The sequence below is a fragment of the Callithrix jacchus genome, chromosome 21, assembly GCF_049354715.1.
Source record: "Callithrix jacchus isolate 240 chromosome 21, calJac240_pri, whole genome shotgun sequence".
NCBI lineage: Eukaryota > Metazoa > Chordata > Mammalia > Primates > Cebidae > Callithrix > Callithrix jacchus.
The window spans coordinates 43,199,090-43,219,453 of NC_133522.1; the positions used below are offsets into that span (position 1 = coordinate 43,199,090).

The 20,364-nt window shown below is 48.5% G+C and overlaps 1 protein-coding gene and 1 pseudogene across 2 annotated transcripts in view; one reads left to right on the top strand and one right to left on the bottom strand.

Annotated features, from left to right (window-relative positions):
• Positions 1 to 7,502: 7,502 nt before the first annotated feature.
• Positions 7,503 to 13,831, top strand: LOC103789653 (uncharacterized; annotated as a pseudogene).
• A 382-nt stretch (positions 13,832 to 14,213) lies between these two features.
• VPS26C (VPS26 endosomal protein sorting factor C) overlaps positions 14,214 to 20,364 on the bottom strand; it is a 46,776-nt gene continuing 40,625 nt past the window's right edge. For both annotated transcript variants that reach the window (XM_003735394.6, XM_002761419.7), the window contains 3 exons: positions 18,853 to 19,003; positions 18,298 to 18,450; positions 14,214 to 16,097 (listed from right to left, as the gene is read on the bottom strand). In XM_003735394.6, coding sequence (XP_003735442.1) covers positions 16,015 to 16,097; positions 18,298 to 18,450; positions 18,853 to 19,003 — 387 coding nt within the window. In that variant the 3' untranslated portion in view covers positions 14,214 to 16,014. The remainder of the gene's footprint in view (positions 16,098 to 18,297; positions 18,451 to 18,852; positions 19,004 to 20,364) is intronic.

Consider the following 20,364-nt stretch of genomic DNA (forward strand, 5'->3'; position numbering starts at 1 on the left):
CAAAGGATGTTAAGGACCTCTTCAAGGAGAACTACAAACCACTGCTCAGCAAAATAAGAGAGGACACAAACAGATGGAAAAATATTCCATGCTCATGGTTAGGAAGAATCAATATCATGAAAATGGCCATACTGCCCAAAGTAATTTATAAATTCAACATGATCCCCATCAAGCTACCAGTGACCTTCACAGAACTGGACAAAACCACTTTAAACTTCATATGGAATCACAAGAGAGCCCTCATAGCCAAGACAATCCTAAGTAAAAAGAACAAAGCTGGAGGTATCACAGTGCCAAACTTCAAACTGTCCTACAAGGCTACGGTAATCAAAACAGCGTGGCACTGGTACCATAACAGAGACATAGACCAATGGAACAGAACAGAGACCTCAGAAGCAGCACCACACATCTACAACCATCTGATCTTTGACAAACCTGACAAAAACAAGCAATGGGGAAAGAATTCCATGTTTAATAAATAGTGTTGGGAAAACTGGCTAGCAATGTGCAGAAAGCAGAAACTGGACCTCTTCCTGTCGCCTTACACTAAAATTAACTCCAGATGGATCAAAGATTTAAACATAAAACCTAACAACATAAAAACACTAGAAGAAAATGTAGGCAAAACCATCCAGGACATAGGCATAGGCAAGGACTTCATGACTAAAACACCAAAAGCATTAGCAACAAAAGCCAAAACAGACAAATGGGATCTAATTACAATTCAGAGCTTCTGTACAGCAAAAGAAACAATCATTAGAGCAAACTGGCAACCAACAGAATGGGAAAAAATTTTTGCAATCTACCCATCTGCCAAAGGGCTAATATCCAGAATCCACAAAGAACTAAAATAGATTTACAAGAAAAAAACAAACTCATTCAAAAGTGGGTGAAGGATATGAACACACTTTTCAAAAGAAGACATATATGAGGCCAACAAACATGAAAAATGCTCATCATCACAGGTCATTAGAGAGATGCAAATCAAAACTACATTGAGATACCATCTCATGCCAGTTAGAATGGTGATCATTAAAAAATCAGGAGACAACAGATGCTGGAGAGGATGTGGAGAAATAGGAACACTTTTACACTGTTGGTGGGAGTGTAAATTGGTTCAACCATTGTGGAAGACAGTGTGGTGATTCCTCAAGGATCTAGAAATAGAAATTCCATGTGACCCAGCAATCCCATTACTGGGTATATACCAAAAGAACTATAAATTGTTCTACTATAAAGACACATGTACATATATCTTCACTGCAGCCCTGTGTACAATAGCAAAGACCTGGAACCAACCCAAATGTCCATCAATGATAGACTGGGCAAAGAAAATGTGGCACATATACACCATGGAATACTATGCAGCCATAAAAAACGATGAGTTTGTGTCCTTTGTAGGGACTTGGATGAATCTGGAAACCATCATTCTCAGCAAACTGACCCAAGAACAGAAAACCAAACACCACATGTCCTCTCTCATAGGCGGGTGTTGAACAATGAGAACACGTGGACTCGGAGAGGAGTACCACACACTGGAGGGGCAGCAGGGGTGGGGATAGGGGATAACATGGGAAGAAATGCTGGATATAATCAAAGGGGGAATAGAGGCAGCAAACCACCTGGCTATGTATGCACCTATGCAACAACCCTGCATGACCTGCACATGTAACCCAGAACCTAAAGTAAAATTAAAAAAAAAAAAGAAATTAAACTTAAAAAAAATTTTTGGATGGAGTTTTGCTGTTGTTACCCAGGCTGGAGTGCAATGGCACGATCTCAGCTCACCGCAACCTCTGCCTCCTGGGTTCAGGCAATTCTCCTGCCTCAGCCTCCCAAGTAGCTGGGACTACAGGCGCGCACCACCATGCCCAGCTAATTTTTGTATTTTTAGTAGAGATGGGGTTTCACCATGTTGACCAGGATGGTCTCGATCTTTTAACCTCATGATCCACCCGCCTCGGCCTCCCAAAGTGCTGGGATTATAGGCGTGAGCCACCATGCCCGGCCAGAAATTAAACTTAATCATAGGTACATATGTGTAGTGTATACATAGGGTGGTTTCAGGCATCCACTGGAGGTCTTGGAACATATCTCCCATGGATAAAGAGTGTGTGTGTGTGTGTGTGCGTGCGCGCACACACGCGCACAAGTGCAGTGGAGGCAGATAGTCAAAGTGATCAACACACTGCAAACTGAAGCAATAAAACTATTTCAGGGCTGGGCGCGGTGGCTCACACCTGTAATCCCAGCACTTTGGGAGGCTGAGGCAGGCGGATCACGAGGTCAGGAGGTCGAGACCATCCTGGTTAACATGGTGAAACCCCATCTCTACTAAAAATACAACAATTACCTGGATGTGGTGGTGTGTCTCTGTAGTCCCAGCTACTTAGGAGGCTGAGGCAGAAGAATCACTTAAACCTGGGAGGCAGAGAGTGCAGTGAGCCAAGATTGCACCACTGCACTCCAGCCTGGCGGCAGAGTGAGACTCCATCTCAAAAAAAAAAGAATTTTTCAGAGTAGTTTTTCAATCAGATGACTACAGAAGGGGATTAAAGGAAACACTAGAAAACACAATAGCAAAGATGGAAGTTCCTTCTGTCATCCTCAGGTACTTACTCATGGGGCTGAAAGGCAGAGGCCATAACCTGATGGGATGGTTGCTCATAATGGGGACCAAAAAACATCCACAGTATGTATGACCCCTCGTGAAACAAACGGGAAATATATTTAGGTATTTGAAACACTTGTGCAACATACTTAATTGAAAGAAGAATTATAAAAAGAATTGGCCATCCATCATGTCTAGTTCCTTTTTATTTTCTTCAATCTGGTGTGACTGGCTGAGAGGAGAGGTCCGCATTCGGTCACCATATACCTTATGTGCTTTGCAGGGAAGAATGGCCAAGGCCTGCTGTGGGCACCACTGAAAACTGGGAACCATTCATTCAGCAAGTGTGTATTGAGTACCCACCATGTACATGCCAGGTACCAGGCTAGATGTTCTGATACAATTGTAAAGCAGACAAGGACCCTGTGAAACATGTCTTTCAGTTGAGTAGACACTCACAAATAAATATGTAATTTCAGGCCACGAGAAGGGCTCGGAGGGAGAAGTGGGGAAGATGAGTAAATTCCTGGTGAATTTACTACTGCTCCACGTAGTGCCGGCACACAGACTCACGGTAACTGGAGCTACTAGCTGTCACTGAGGTTAAGGGCCTGGAAATTGCATGGGGAAGAATGGACGATACAGTAGTAAAGCCTGCGTTAGATCAGGAAGTCCGCTTCCTCAGTGTGGCCGAGACTGGAACATGCCCCAGTGGTGAAAAGGGCAAGAAGAAATCAAATCGCCTCAGTCATTTGGAAATAACAGCTTTGTTCCTGGGATCTCCCTGAACTGACTTCAGGAATATTGTGATTCTACAGCAATGGGTCATTTTACCTTTTGGCTTTCCCAAATTACCTGACTGAGTAGTTTCGAGCCAACCTCTCCCATCCCATTTGGGTTCAGGATCCGAGCCCTGTGGGGCGCGCTGGGGGTTGCGCTGGAGCACTGCTGGGCCTGGGCAGGGCTCACTGCAGTGGAGGTGTGCAGTCCAGACTCCCGGGTTAGGGAGACAGCTGTTTCCCTTTGTTCCACTGTCACCTCTTTTTTTTTTTTTTGAGATGGAGCCTCGCTCCGTGGCCCAGGCTGGAGTGCAGTGACGCAATCTCCATTCACTGCAATCTCCACCTCTGGGTTCAAGCAACTCCCCTGCTTCAGCCTCCCAAGTAGCTAGAATTACAAGTGCACGCCACCCCACCACGCCCAGCTTATTTTTATATTTTTAGTAGAAGCAGTGTTTTACCATGTTGGTTAGGCTGGTCTTGAACTCCTGACTTCGGGTGATCCACCTGCCTCGGCCTCACAAAGTGCAGGGGTTTATATGCACGAGCCACCACACCTGGCCCATTGCCTCCACTTTATACTGTCTCTTCCTATTTTCCCTTTAAAGGTGAAAAAAAATTACTTAGCAAGAATGCAGAAATTAAACAATAGTAAACTAGAAAACCCTAATGAGTCATCCGTCAATCAAATCTGATTGATAAACCATCAAGGCAAAAAAGGACTTTTAGCTATGTTAATAATAATAATTTAGGGGCTGGGACCCAGTGGCTCACACCTGTAATCCCAGCACTTTGGGAGGCTAAGGTGGGTGAATTGCTTGAGCTCAGGCCTTTGAGACCATCCTGGGCAATGTAGTGAAACCCCGTCTACAAAAAATACAAAAATTAGCCAGGAATGGTGGCACATGCCTGTGGTCCCAGCTACTCAGGAGGCTGAGGTGGGGGCATTTCTTGAGCCTGAGAGGCAGAAGTTGCAGTGAGCTGAGACTCTCCTATGGCACTCCAGCCTGGGTGATAGAGTGAGCCTGTCTCAAAACAAAAAGACAAGAATAATTTGGGCTTTCCATATGGAAATAAATGAAGGGGCGGGGTGTGGTGGCTCACGCCTGTAATCCCAGCACTTTGGGAGGCCAAGGCGGGCGGATCATGAGGTCAAGAGACCGAGACCATCCCGGCCAACATGGTGAAACCCCGTCTCTACCAAAAAATACAAAAATTTGCTGGGTGTGGTGACATGTGCCTGTAGTCCCAGCTACTAGGGAGGCTGAGGCAGGAGAACTGCTTGAACCCAGGAGGCGGAGATTGCAGTGAGCCAGCCGAGATTGCACCACTGTACTCCAGCCTGGCGCCTGGCAACAGAGCAAGACTCTGTCTCAAAAAAAGAAAAAAGAAATGAAGCTTGACCTCTCACAGCATATACAAATGTCAGTTCCCAACGGATCACAGTCCTCAGTATGGAGAGTGAAATAATGCAGCTTCTATAAGAAAACAGACAATCTTCCTGCCCCTGGAATAGGCAAAGATTTTAAGGACGCACTAGCTCGAAGAATAAAAAGCTGATAAACTGGATTTTGTTGCACTAAGAACTTAGTGAAAAGGCAGCCATGAAGTGGAAATCGCTGGTAATCCACGCTTACAACAGGACTCCTCCAGAATGTACAGTGAATACAACAAAGCAGAAGAAAAAGATGCCAAGACATTAGAGATAGTGGGTTGGCATTCTGATAGCTGTATTTGTTCAAAATCCATCACTAAGGAAATGTAAAGCATTGCTGGCAGAGTCATAGGGTTTGGATGTGTGTCCCTGCCCAAATCTCATGTTGAATTGGAGGAGGGGCCTGATGGGAGGTGTTGGATCATGAGGGCAGATTTCCCCATGTGATCTCACGACAGTCAGTTCTCATGAGATCTGATGGTTTAGTGTGTGTGGCATTCCCCCTTGGCTTGCTCTGTCTCCTGCCACCATGTAAGATGTGCTTGTTCCCCTTCCCCTTCTAAATGATTGTACATTTCCTGAGTCTTTCAGTCATGCTTCCTGTTAGGCCTGTGGATCTGTGAGCCAATCAGATCTCTCTTCTTCATAAATTACCCCATCTCATGTAGTTCTTTGTAGCAGCATGAGAACGGACCATTACACAGGGTATTTTAAGTTGTCCTGAAGTTTCCTGGTTCTGGCAGCTGGGACCATGTACTTAGCAAGCACCTGTTTTGCTGTTCTCTGGGGCATGGGTGAAGGTCTGGGGTACGAGAGTCATACTGAGTCTCGATAACGACAGCCAATTGTTAAACTGTTAGAATTTTTTTGGGCTGGCTATAAAACACAGCTGCTATTAAAATGTAAATTATGGCCAGGCATGGTGGCTCATGCCTGTAATCCCAGCACTTTGGGAGACTGAGACATGAGAATTGCTTGAGCCCAAGAGTTCAAGACCACCCCTGGCAACATAGTGAGACCGCATCTCTACAAATAATAAACATTAGCTGGCATGGTGGTGCATGCCTGTAATCCCAGCTACTGGGAAGGCTGAGGTGGGAGGATCACTTGAGCTCAGGAGGTTGAGGCTGCTGTGAGCTGTAATCACACCACTGCACCCCAGCCTGCGTCACAGAGTGAGACCCTGTTTCAAAAAACAGAAACATTTGAATTATATATATACTTATATCAAAAAACCAATGTAATCCTGGTTACCTCAGCTTATTATGCTGGTATCGCTGAGGTCTATAGTATCTGTAGGGTGGAAATACTGTATAATGCGGCTCTTCCCAACTCTGCGTGTAGTGGGGTCACACTGGTAGCTTGAAATCAACCATTGGACTTACACCACAGTCACTGGCAAATGCTGCTTTGCTTCCCTGGAGAAGCTGGTAAAGCTGGAGTGCTGCTGGTCTGATGGTGCCGGAGGTGCCCTTGGTACCGTTCTCATTTCACATTTGAAATGGTGATTCAGGCACTGAGCAAACCCTACTGGGATGATTTCTGCTGAGTCAGCTCCTTCCCACGGCTCTTTGGCAAGCGTCCTCACGTCCCCGGCCACCTCCTGGCCTCACCCGGTTCTCTGAAATTCTGGGAAGAAGACACTGCTCTCTGCAGCGTTGCTGGCCCAGAGAGAGGCCACATCTGCTGCTGCATCAGCCCCTTAGCAGTTCCCTGGAAGCCCCTTCCAGCAGCACCTCTGTCCCTGCCATGATAGGTCCTATGCTACCAAACACCAAGGAAGCCCCTTCCTGCCTCTGGCCAGGCCCTGCCCGTGAGCGTACATGTGAATGCAGAGCAGGTCTGTTTCAAAGGTGCCCATCAAGAAGCCACCGGGAGGACGTGTCCATGCCAGAGGTGACTCATCTTACCTCCCAGAGGATGGACAGGGCTTGAAACAGGGCTGGTCCCTGGGCCTTGCCAAGAGAGCCTTGGCAATGAGTGGCTGGTATGTGTTACCGGCTCCTGTGGCAGGCACTTCAGAGACAAGCTTGCTCTCTCTCACATGTGCTTTTGTGTCAAACAGGCCTGTCATTGTTTTCTGCAAATACCTTGGGACTCCAGGGCATAAATACCATTCTGGGTTTTTTCCCCACTCCATTTTTCAGAAGTTATGTATGAAGGCATTTTGCCTCATTCCTTCAGTCCTCTATTTCAGTTTCTATTTATTTGGTGTGATACAAAGCTCTTAATTTAGATCTCCCCGCCGGCGGTTCCAAGAAATCTGCCACCAGCTCCAAGCTTCATGTCCTGAAGTGCCACCTCATTCCCGCGGGGTGAGCCAGCGGCCTCTGGAAAGAGAAGGCTGTTGAGCAGGTCCACATTGCTCCTCGGCCGCTGGCCGCGCCCCCCGCGCCAGCAGGGCTCCGGCTTTGAGTGGGGCCTCATCCGAGGCCACATCACTTTTGCTTTGAGTTTCAAAACTGCCACCACCTTGAAACTGCCAGACCTTTGAAAGCCGAGGCACAGTGCCACACCACTTCCTTCAGAAGACTGTCCAGCCGAGTCTCCTCCCCCTTCCTCCCTCCCAGACTGGGGACCTCTCCTAGGGGAGGGGTCTGGTGTCCTCAGCTGGCTCCTCTCAGCCTTCACTTCTACCCAGGTGCCTCTGCATCTGCCTTTATCCCTGGGGCGAGCCATGCAGCCCTGGTTGTCTGAACACGCAGCCCTGCTCACTGGCTCATCCATTCATTCCTCTGGTCTCATGTGCCACGCTATTCTAGGTGCTTCCATAGAAAGGGGGATGGAAGGCCTTGGCACTGCAGGAGGGGAGACGGGTATCAGCTACAATCGCACAATAGATGGGACGTCACAGGTGACCCCGAGGAAAACGGAGCCGGGAAGTGGGTGAGGGGTCGGTCTAAACATGACTCAGATGTGCACAGGAGACAGGGAAGGCGCCATCTGAGTGCAGCCTGAGGAACGGGGCAGGAGGTAAGGGCAGGGGGCAGGCAGGCAGGCAGAGAAGCTGAGGAGCAGTGCCTGCCAGGGTGTTTCCAGAATCCAAGGGGGCCAGAGCTGCCCTTTGGGGGGTTGTACAGAGGTGGCAGTTCACAGGGAAGGGATGGGAGTGGGGGTGGGGGGCAGTGGCCTGAGCCCAGCAGTTAAGGGATTCATCCATCAGCCTCAGGAAATGCCAGTTCCACACGTGGCCTCAGACTCTGAGGACTTAGTCTGAGGCCAGGCAGGGGCATTTCTGATGCCACGTCACCTGTGTCACTCCATCCATCAGGGTCTGACGGAGGCCCTGCTTCCTCCAGCACCCCCACCCCTTCTCCCATGGCTTAAAATTGACCTGGTCAGGCTGCCAGCAGGTCTGCCCTGCAGGGCCATGGGAGCACCCATGGATCCCCAATCCTGGCCCAAGCACCTGCCCTCACTGCTACCTGCCCCAGGCCGTCAACCTCATTCTCACTTCACCTCCTTACGCCTGGTTTCACTGGAGCCTGAGCCATTCCCCAGCCCCTTTCCAAGTTCCCATCTCCCCCTGCCACAGCCCTGCTCCCTACAGCAGGGGTCTCAGAAGTTTAGTCTCTTGGAGCACTGATTTCTGCATTCACCCAAAAGGGATTAAATAAATGTGTCTTGCACATACTAGGTGCTCAGTAAATGAACAAAAAAATCACAGCCCAGGCTCCAGAATGAGAGCCACACCCCACAAACTGGCTGTGGTGGCCTCTGAATCGAATTTCCCCATCTCCCTGGGACCTTCCTAAGTCCCTGACTTAAGCCCTGCTCTTCACCATCTCCGACATGATATTTACTAATGGCCATTTCAGGCACTGTGTTACTTGTTAATTTCCCCAAGTACCCTATGAAGTAGACACTACCCCTGCCTGCATTTGACAGACAAGGAAATAAGCCTAAAAGGTTAAGTTACTTCCCCAAGGCTATGTAACTGGAAAATGTCAGGATTTGCACTTTCTAAGACAACTCTCTCCTCTAGCCATTCTTCTGCATCTTCTCCTTAATACAAAACCCACTTGTCCCCCAAGGTTCAGCTCAGGTTCCCATGCCAAAACAAAACCTTCTCAGGCCTGCAGGCAGCAAAAGCCTTGGAACTCCTGTTTACTACTGCTGGTGTCCTCATACCGTAGCCACAGTGGGTATCCCCTTCATGTTAGCTCATGAGGCTGATGCAGGGCAGGTGAGACCCAAAATCAGGGCTTAGCCCGGGAGGGTTCTTGGCTTCACCCTGGAAAGAATTCAAGGGCGAGCTGGTGGTGGCAGACAGCAGCTTTTTTTGAAGCAGCCGTGCACAGCAGCAGAGGGGCTGCAGGGAGTGTGACCAGAGCAGCAGCTCAGAGACAGTGCTCAGTCCTATTTAGAGCCACTTTTAATCATATGCAAATTAAAGGGAAGATTATGCAGGAATTTCTATGAAAAGGGTGGTAACTTCTGGGTGGTTGGGTCATTGCCATGGAAAGGGGAAGTACTGTTGGGTGTTGCCATGGCAACAGTAAACTGACATGTCACACTAATGAACGTGCCTTATGGACAGTTGCTTCTTTTTAGTACTTTATATATTCTAGGTACAAGTCATTTGTTGGATGTGTTTTGTAATTTTTCTACAAGTCGATGGCCTGCATTTTCATTTTCTTAACAGCATTTTTTAACAGTCTTTTTGAAATTTGAAGGAAAAGTCTTCAATTTTGATGAAGTTCAATTTATTACTTTTGTTTAAAGAAATCAGCGAGGCTGGGTATGGTGGCTCATGCCTGTAATCCCAGTACCTTGGGAGGCCAAGGTGGGTGGATTACTTGAGTCCAGGAGTTTGAGACCAGCCTAGGCAACACAGCAAGACCTCCCATGTCTTTTCGGAGGAGGAGGAGGAAGAGGAGAAGGAAGAAAATGAGGGGGAGGAAGGGAGGAGGGTGGGGAGGGTGGGGAGGAGGGGGGGAGGAGGAGAGAAGAAGGTGGAGACAGAAGAAAAGAAATCTGTCAAACCACCCAAAGCCAATAAGATTATTCTCAAAACTTTTTAGTTTTAGTTCTTACACATTTAGGTCTACGGTCATTTTCTAGTTTACTTTTGTGTGTGCTATATCATGAGGACTGAGGTTCACTTTCTTTTTGCATAGTTAACTGATCAACTTGGAGTCTTAAAATGATGTAGAGTAAGTCCTCCAATTTTGTTCTTTTCCAATTTTGCTTTTGACTATTCTATTTATTTCCATATCAATTTTACAATTAACATCAGTTTTTCCAAAAAGTCTGCTCAGATTTTGATCTAAGCATCTATAGATCAACGTAAGGAAACATGACTTCTTTACATTCTGAACCTTCCACTCTGTGAATACGGAAATTCTCTCACCTTTCTGAAGCTAAGCCTGGGTGTACCATTTTTTGGTGTATCACGCGGCAGGGTATCCGGACTCCTGGCCCAGCCTCCCCAAGTGGCTCCATCAGAAGCCAGACATCTGTAGACAGAAAAGCTGGTCCTCTTCTTTTCACTTAAGACCCAGAGGTTGTGGTCTAGTTCTTGAAGGTCTAGTCCTTGACCCAGGTGGGAGACAGTGACCCCAAGAAAGGATGTGACCACACCCTACTTTATGGGGCCTTTGCTGACCAAACCCTACCTCTCAATAATGCTTTTCTTTTGAGTTGCTCTTTCCTTAAGTCTTCATGCTCAGCCTCCTACCACAGCTGGACATTTGCAAAGGGAACCAGAAACATCTTTTTGGGAAATGACAGTTGATGCAGATGACAGGTGAACCAAAACCTTTCGGTATTATCCTGACCCTTGGTCCTGATCGAGCTGGCACTCCCCAGAATCAGACAAGATCTTACAAACACATATAGGCACAAATTCTGTCTTTGTACTTTTCTAAGTACTTAAAACCTCCACACTGTAAAGAGACTGGCCGGGGTTTGAGATGAAAAGACCTACAAAGTTGGAATCCTGCTGACCTGGATGGGGGTCCATCCAAGGAATTCCCATCTTACCAGTGACATTCACAGAAAAGCACAGTGAAGTACGGGGGATCCTTGCTGAGTTTTAATTCCTCAGTCTGCCTTTCCCCATCTTTTGAGTGATACACTCTAATTTGACTGCATTTTTATGTGAGTATAGACGGATCCGCTATGATTCTAAAAATCAGGTGCCCTTCTGTTTCTTAGTAATGTCACATTCTCTGACCACTGTAGCCACTTAAGATAGTCTCAAATATAAATAGCTTTCAGTGGCCATAGTGGACAAGATACTGGCCCAGGAGGCGTATTGTCACCTCCACCTCTTAGACTCACGTGTATGATTTATTTTTTTCCCTCTGGCAAGTGGCTAGTTTGGACAGCCTTCAGGTTGTAGAGCTATTTATATTCGAAAGAAGTCCTCACCTTCACAGAGCATTTCCTGGGCAATTGTTCTGGTTTGTAAGTTTTTAATATCTACTCTTATTTGGAGTCCCAAAGTGAGTTAGCTTGGCTAGATCTCACAATGAAAACCAATTTCTTCACATAAAACTTGATTCCACCTTTTTGCAAACCAGCTGGAAATGATGAATGGTGGCTTCAGCAGTCATGGTTCACGAAGAACTGACTGTGTCCCCATCAATGAGGTCATACCCATGGCACAGCAATGGCTATTTACTCTGTCTTGGGGTTGTAGTAAGTTGGGGGAAGATCAGGCCAAGAATCAACAGAGCCACGTGGCTTAGGCAGGTCACAGTTTCTCTGTGCCTCAGCTCGCTCAGCTGTGAGATGGGAATAACAAACACTCCTTAGAAGGTATTGCGAGGTCATTCACTAAAGGACATTTCAGTGCTTTGAATGGGTCTGGAACGTACCCCAGTATTTTTACTCTACATAGAAGAAATCAGTCCTAGAATATAATGAGACCGGACTTTCTGGTCCTTTAATCACAGCTGGATCCAGCTGCAAATGATTGCCTTGGTTTGAGGACATTTTCTTTTGACTCAGCCGATCAAAACTAAGCCCATTCTGAGCCAGGAGAATAGGGTCAGGACGCAGGGAACCTAAGGCCGATTCACACCAACTTCTTAGAACTAAATCAAAAGGAAAACACCAACTTTCCACACCCAAGTAACAATATGACCAGAGGCTACTCCTTTTGCAACTCCCCTTTTTCTGCCTGGCAGATAAGAAACTGTAAGTACCTCTGATTGGTCCCCTCCCACAGCCAATGAGGCTAGGCTATTCACAGGCCAAGATTTCATTTGCATAGGAGAATAACTTTGTAACTTCAGCCTCTGATTGGTTGCTTTCTGCAACTAATCAGACATTTGCACAGGGTATAACTTTATAACGTCGCCTCAGCCTCTGGTTGGTCCCCTCCTGCAACCAATCAGAGTGATCGTGGGCCACTACTTCTTTTCCAAAGGGTGTACCCCAATTAACCAATGGAAACCTCTAGAGGATATTTAAAGCCCAGAACATTCTGTAATACGGCCCTTGAGCCTCGCAGGTTGCTCCCACCCTGCGGAGTGTACTTTCATTTTCAACATATCTCTGATTTTGTTGCTTCATTCTTCCCTTGCTTTGTGTGTTTTGTCCAATTCTTTGTTCAAGAAACGCCGGGATGACTGGTAACAATCCAAACTATGAAAAAGATAACAGAGTCCTTGGGACTTCTCAACATGTGGTGACACAGCTAATAACGGGCACTGCATACATGGGAGCAAATGCATAGAAAAGCCCGTCAATGACACGGCAAAGTAAAGCCCAAATGAAGCAAGGTGAAAGGAGAATGGGCTGCGGCGCAAGTAAAAGTGCACCACGTTAAAGACTGCGCGCCTGGGGTGGACAGTGGGGAGGTGAGCAGAGGCATGGACAAGTGCCTGGTAAAATGGATTTCTTTCCCTAGACTGCTAATGCTAACAGTTCCTCCTCCTAGGGTCGCTATAACAAGGTAACATACAGCACTTGGAAGACGGCCTGATCCAGAGTAACACTAATGTTCACATGGCTTCGACTCTCAGACCAAAATCAACAGCTGGTATCTATTGAAACTTCAGCAAGGGGAATCCAGGTGACCGTCGCTCCTGTGAGTACAGCAACGCACGTCACATCCTCCCAAGCGGGAGGCTCTGGCCTCACTGGAGCGGCACTTCCCGGAAGAGCCAAGGATATTCCGGGACCAGCACGGGACAGCGGCCCAGACCCCCTGGCGCCCAGCCGGCCGCCCTGTTGCAGCTCTCCCGCCAAGACATGCGCCTAGCGGCAGGGATTCATGCGGTCACCATTTATTCTTGGCGCTAAGCTGCCGCTTCTCTTTTCTATCCACCGAGCAACGCAGACCCCGCCGTTTCCTTCCACTCTGGGCCAGCCGCTCCAGCAGCTACCGGGGCGCCAGGTTGTGCGGGGGCTGCACCACTCGGCCCGAGGCTTTTGAAGCCACGCTTGGGCTCGGAGGATGGGCAGGACTTGCCCCGTGCAACTACCGCGCACGCAGGCTCCGCGCGAGGCTGGGGCGCCCGAGCGGGGATTCCCACTCCCGTCACCAGCTCCAGCGTGGGGCCCCCAGGCTATGGAGCCCAGATCCCAGCCGATCAGCCGCGCCTGGACGAGCCCAAGTCTCACCGCACTGGGGATCCGCCTCCTCCCGCCAGGGCGAGGGCGCCGTCCTCCTTCGGATGCTGCGCAGGCGCGTCCCCGCCCTCCGGTCACGTGCTACAGCGCTCGGGCACGCGACCACGCCTCCCGCCGGAGTCTGGGAAAAAGCCGCCCTGTTCCAGAACGGGAAGCGGAAACAGGAAGGAACTGGGTGCACTGGCTTCTGCTGCCGCCCTGAATTATCGTTAGCATGTGGCGGCAAGCTCAGCCCCCCGTTTCTAAAAACAAGGTAATTCTGATTCAGACACAGGAATTATGGTGAGGGTAGAAACGGACTGGAAGGTTCGTTCCCCTTGCCTACCAAGACTCCAGAGCAGGTGGGTTCCTGATGCCTGCTCTCCATGAAGCCCTGGGCTTTCCGTACCTGCCTACTTTTCCTCTGAACTCACAGCACAGCTGAGCCAAAATGTGTTCTTATCAAAATGGGCATTTCCCAAAGGACAGCACTGTTTTAGATTCATTGTGCACAGCCTCTTTCTTTCGTCTCCCCCTCCTTTCCTCGCCTCTTGCTCTAACTGGATAATTTGACAACTGAGCCTCTGATAGCAGACACCCCCAACTCCAGCAAGCCTGGTAGGGGACAGTTGCAGCCGAAGGTAGAGAGACATCTGAGCTTTGCTTAGTAATAGATCACGGAGAGGTCAGACCAAGAAGTGGAAGGAAGTGGCCGGCCTGAGGCCTTGGTTCGGGCCACTCAGGGTCGAATGAAATGATAAAGGTAGCCACGTTGTCTGGCAGTGCTTCAGGTAATAATTCTCTAAGGAAAGCAGTCATCATATTTATATCCATAAATCAGTTTATTAAAGACATTATATAGTAATATATATCCCAAACCTTTTTCAAAATTGTCATTAGTTTTTAAAATTATTTTCATCTCATTAAAAATGGTTTCTTCCTTTAAAATTTCCCAGAAAGTGTGGCCTCTATTTTCTGCTGCTAAGTTTAAACACATCATCAAAGACAGATAATGAATAATGTCATGTGGGCATAAAGGAGATTCATAAACCAGAAATGAATTTTCTGGGAACCAAGTTTCAAGTGACTCAGATAAGCTTTAATCATTTCACGGGTGAATCCACTGGGTAAAGCTGTGCCTAAATCCGGCTTGTTTACCCTTGGCATTATGTCCCCAAACGCAGTTTCAGGTCCATGGAAATAGATACAGCTTGAGAGGCCTTCAGCCTGAGCCTGTTTTGCCTAAGCCTATCCAGACTGAAAAGTACAAAGGAAGGCTAGTATGTGTGCAAAGCAGTGTGGCTGATTTTAGGGTCCTATTAATTGTGGGCCAACAAAACAGTGGCAGGATTTGAAGAAAGAAATGTGTTGCAACAGACCATATCCTTCGAACCACAAAGGGAGACTGAGAAAATGCTGGCTTCAGGCCAAAAAATCCTGGCTCAAAACACAGCTTCCTTAGGTGGCTCAGAGGCAGACCAAGTTTATCAAGTCAAGACCTTTTCCTGCTACCACCTTGGGGAGAGGGGCCTTCACCAACCTGCCCTGCACACAGGTCTCCTGCTGTTCAGAACCTACACAGTAACAACAGGAGCAAACATACATGTTTTCCCCTTATGTAACTTTGCATTTAAATATATGCTGGGAAACTGCTGGGCACAGTGGCTCACACCTGTAATCTCAGCACTTTGCGAGGCCAAGATGGGAACATCACTTGAGTCTAGGAGTTCAACACCAGCCTGGGCAACATAGGAAGAACCTGTCTAAAAAAATTTAAAAATCAAACTGAGTGTGGTGGCACCTCTGGTCTCAGCTACTCGGGAGGCTGAGGGGAGGGATTGCTTGAGCCAGGGAAGTCAAGGCTGCAGTGAGCTGTGATCTCACCACTGTGTTTAGCCTGGGTGACAAAGGGAAAACCCCGTCTCTATATGTTCAGGGAAATGGCAGGATGAGATTTTATGCCAGGTCTTGAGACTTCAGAAACACTTCAGCACCAGCCAAACACCCCCATGAGAGCAAGGAAAACTCTTTTCCAGTTGCCTGCAAATTTTAAAGTTATAATGAAAATGTTATAAAAAGAACTATAGAATAGAGTGGGGGTGGAGGGGAGTCACACATTTCCAGTGGCTAGCAGGTTGCCCTGTGCCTTCCACCTTGGAGAGTATCTACAAACTTCCTATCCATTGAGCGTGCTTGCAGCCGTCCTGGATGTCAACTGGCCACAGACCCTTTGCTGGGGGAAGTCCCAGCCACATGCGTTGGCAACTTGGAGAGAGGTTTCCATTTCTCCCCGTGATCCCACTTTGCAGCAAAGCTCAAACTGCTGTCACAATTGTTTCACTGTACCTAAAAAGGAACAGTTAACACAGGAGCCACAGTCAGTGTTTTCTGTGAAATGGTCTTGCAAATAGCATTAAGAAATCTTGTTGCATTTCAAAGAAAAGGTCTGATTAGAGGCAGCTTTTGGAAGCAGAAGCCTCGAAGAGTTAACTTGCGGGTCCACTTCGTTTCGGACACGGAATAATCACAAACACAAGTCTATGCTGCTCGCTGGAGCTCCCTTGGGCTGGGATAAAGCTGGATTTCCACGCGCCGCTCCGTTTTCCCTGCCTCCCTCCTCTGGGCTATGTCCTGCAGAGCTTCAGCGGGAAGTTCTCCGTGATGAGGTGGTCAGGGTGAAGAAGCACCACGATGTTAACCTCAAATTCTGAGAATGAAGAGACAGTGGATTTATGCTGATACCGAGCAGTGAAACCCCATGCCACCACCAAGGCAGTTGCAACAAGCTCTAACGGAGAGGGAGTGCTGGTGCAGGTGGTTTCATTGCTGTCCCCTCAGCGCCACCCAAGCTTTCAGCTAAACCAGTGGAGATGACTCTACTGATGTCTGACTGCCTCTGTCAGCTTTCTCTAAGTGAGGTTTAGTCCTCTTGTCTTGGAACGTGAGTGACCAGCCTTCCCCAGCTCCACTTTCCCTGCCCCTTTGCTGTCCTAGAGAGGACCTACTAAAACCCTTCCAAGTCATTTGTATTCCTTTGCCTTATTTTTACATTTCCTACGGTTCTTAATGAAATAGCAGACCATGAACCAGCCCGTAGCCGTCTGGGCCCATGTCCCCAACCCCCAGGAGAGAAACAATCTTCAGAAGCAGCAATTTTGGCTGGGCATGGTGGCTCACACCTGTAACCCCAGCACTTTGGGAGGCTGAGGCAGGCAGATCATGAGGTCAGGAGATCAAGACCATCTTGGCCAACATGGTGAAACTCTGTCTCTACTAAAAATACAAAAATTAGCTGGGTGTATGCCTGTCGTCTCAGCTACTCTGGAGGCTGAGACAGGAGAATTTGCTTGAACCTGGGAGGCAGAGGTTGCAGTGAGCCAAGATCATGCCCCCGTACTCCAGCCTGGTGACAAAGTGAGACTTCGATTTGGGGGGGAAAAAAGCAGCAATTTAGTGTTGCTTCACTGGACACTTCATCCATCACCTTTCAGTAAACAGGATTCCTTCTCCACTGACTCTTCAGCTGCTATGGCTGAGCCTCGTTGATCATAACAAAAGACGTGTGTCTGGAGAGGAAGCGCCGGAAGACAGATAAGCGCCATGTCCTTCCCCAGTGTGACGAGGGGTGGGGAGGGCATCGTGTGGGCAGAGGGCCCTGTGCCAAGCCCCACACTGTGGCAGCTCAGCTGTGGAAGGGCCTTGGAGCTGGTGCCCCACCTGTGGCTGGGGTCCACAGGACAACATCCCCATGTGGGGTATCCACCTCCGTCCCAACATCAGCCACGAGAAGAGTCGGCCACCAACAGTGCCCCCTTGTCTTTCCTCACTTTATTGTTAGTATATTAGAGCCCTCTGGGCCCTTCCGGCCACCACTCCCTTCAACACATTCTCCACCCCTCTTGCCATGTCCCCCAGAAGGGTGGCGGGTGTGGCTGGAGTGGACAGAGAGATGCCCAGTAGGCATGAGAGGGAGCTGGCGCAGGCTCTCCTTTTCAGTAGGAAAGCAGCTGCATCTGAGCTGCCACGCTACCCAGGTGCTGCTTACAGCCTGAGTGAGCCAGCCTCGGGTCTGACCACACATTTGAGGTCACTTGCACAAAGAGCTGGAGAAGAACACACAGAGGTGCTGCTCTTAATGTGATGCAGTGCTCACTCCTGACTTCCAGCCTAGACGTCTTGAGCCTTTCTGAATCACTGTCCCGTCCTACTGAGAAGGCTCAGTTGCTTACTACCGGGTCTCTGTTCTGCCTCTTCATAGTGTGGGGTGATCTCCCAATTCACATGATTCTTATTAAGATGGATGGACATTAAAATATTCACAGGAAGAGTTGAGAACATGGAAGTGTTCATGATATGATGTTAAGGGGAAAGAGGCAGGGTATAAAAGGGTGTCTGTGTCCGAATTCAGATCCCATGATTAAAATATGACACACACAGCTTCATGGAAACTCACTAGAGGCAGCCTAGGCCGCGGGGCTCAAAACCTTCCTGCTGCTGAACGCTCACTCTGGGGTTTGCACAGTCCTGGACCTTCACTCAGAGCCTCCCTGTCAGCATCCACGTCACTCCTGCTCACGTGGTGCTCACATGCGTTGTTTTCTTCATGGAGCTCGGTGTCACTGCCCTTGTCTACATTGACGTGGGTCTGTTTCCCCGTGTGACAGTGGAAGTTCCCTGAGCACCAGGACTGCCTGTGGGTGTGTCCCCTGTGCAGCATGGCAGCTCCCTAACGAGGTTTTGTTGAGTGGCCAAAGGGAGGCCGGTTCTCAGCTGTGTCGCCCACAGAAGGCCCTGGTGCTGAGAGACTGAAGGGCGGCCGGCTCTGAGCTATGTGACCCAGAGCAGGCCCTGGCACTGAGCGGCCCTTCCCATGGGCCCAGGGAGGGCTGGGGGTGAGTGCCACTTACCCACTTTGAAGTTGGTGGTCTCCAGCGTAGGGCAGGTGAACAGCCTGGGGAAGACCATGTAGATGGGAACAGAGAGGCCCCTGCACACGTCCCCATCGGCGATCTGAATGTTCTGAATCTCCGTGGCATCACGGGCATAGCCTTCTGCACACCCTGGGAAGGGAGGCCGCATCATGCAGTCAGGGCCAGCAGAGGTGGCGGGGCCTCATCAGCACCGCACCACCCAGCAGTCTGCTCCAAGGGTCCTCCAGGGTTCCCTCACTTTCCTCACACACGCGGCTACTGCCATGCACAGCCACGCTCCTACTTTTGCTTCCCCCGACATCCTCTTTTTTTTTTTTTTAGAGTCAGGGTCATGATCTGCTCTGTTGCCCCAGCTGGAGTGCAATGGTGCGATCGCAGCTCACTGCAGACTCAAACGATCCTCCCACCTCAGCCTCCCGAGTAGCTGGGATCACCACTGTGCCCAGCCCCCCAGCATCCTCTTAACCACAGAACTCAAGGGTGGCAGTCAAGGGTGACAGGCAAGTGCGGGGCCTGGGGGCGTGGCCTCACCGCATGTCTCCACGCGCACCAGCTGCAGCTCCACGCTTCTGATGGCGGCCTCCGAGCTCTCCACCACCAGCTCTCCTGTTAGCGGCTGTGTGATGACGCAGTTTGTTGAGTTGAGATGGCCTCGAATGAGAAATTTGGGAAGTAAAGCTCTCTAAAGCAAAACAGAGACAAATACACTGGAATGGGAGAAAGTAGGGAAGGCACTCTGTAGTTACTTTGGTGTGAATAAAAACTGGAAACAAAGCTGGGTGGTGGTTACATGGTCCACTGGGACCGTCTCACAAAATGAGAAGGAGCAAAAGTACTGACATCTTGGACATTTACAGGCTGAACTATTCAACAACTCTCTACATATGGCACCTGACACTCCTTGTACTGAGAATGACTCACAGAACCATCCCAATTTCCTAGACTCAGATCTAGAAAGCTCCTTCTTACCAAGAAATAAGAAAGTCTGAGGGAGTCGCCATGGTGTTCAAGGACAACCTGACACACACACACACACTTAAAAAAAACCAAACGGCCAGGCACAGTGGCTCATGCCTGTAATCCCAGTGCTTTGGGAGGCGAAGGCAGTAGGATCACTTGACCAGAAGTTCAAGACCAGCCTGCATAACACAGCAAGACCCCATCTCTAAAAAATGTTTTAAAAAATCAGCTGGGCAGGCTGGTGCACACCTGTAGTCCCAGTGACTTGGGAGACAGAGGCAGGAGGACTGCTTGAGCCCAGGAGCTTGAGGCTCCAGTGAGCAATGATTGTATCACTGCACTCCAGCCTGGGTGACAAGAATGAGATGATGAGATAGTGTCTCTTAAAAAAAAAATTCAAAGATGTTCCCAATTGTGCAATTTTTAAAAGCCAAGACATTTATTTTATTTCATAGAAATGTAAAGAAAACGATTTTCTTTGATGCTTGATGAGAAGCTTATAAACCTTGACTCTGTAGACGGGACACTGGCCAGGAAGGACTGACGATGGTCTGTAGCAGGGGTGCCCAATCTTTTGGCTCCTTGAGCAACTTTGGAAGAAGAATAATTGTTTTGGGCCACACATAAAATACATTAACACTACTGATAGCTGGTGAGTTAAAAAAAAAAAATCACAAAAACGAAATCGCATCATGTTTTAAGGTTTATGAATTTGTGTAGAGTCACATGCAAAGCCATCCTGGTCTGTGAGCAGTGGGTTGGATGGGCTTGGTCTAGAGCGCTCCAGACAATTTTCCCAGGGGTCTTTACCTCTGGTTGATGCCAGTCACTGAAAGGATCAGAGACTGGCATCCTACCGTCTAACACACATGATGCAAGCTGCAAGTGGAAGACACAAAATAATTTAGAATTTTCTAGTAGCCACATTAAAAAAGAAAGTAAAATTAACCAATATATCAGAAGTATTATCACTTCCACATGTAATCAATATCAAAAATATGAATGATGTTTGACGTTCTCCTTTTCATCCTGAGTCTTTGAAATCTGGTCAGTATTTACACTTCCAGCTCATCTACTTGGCCC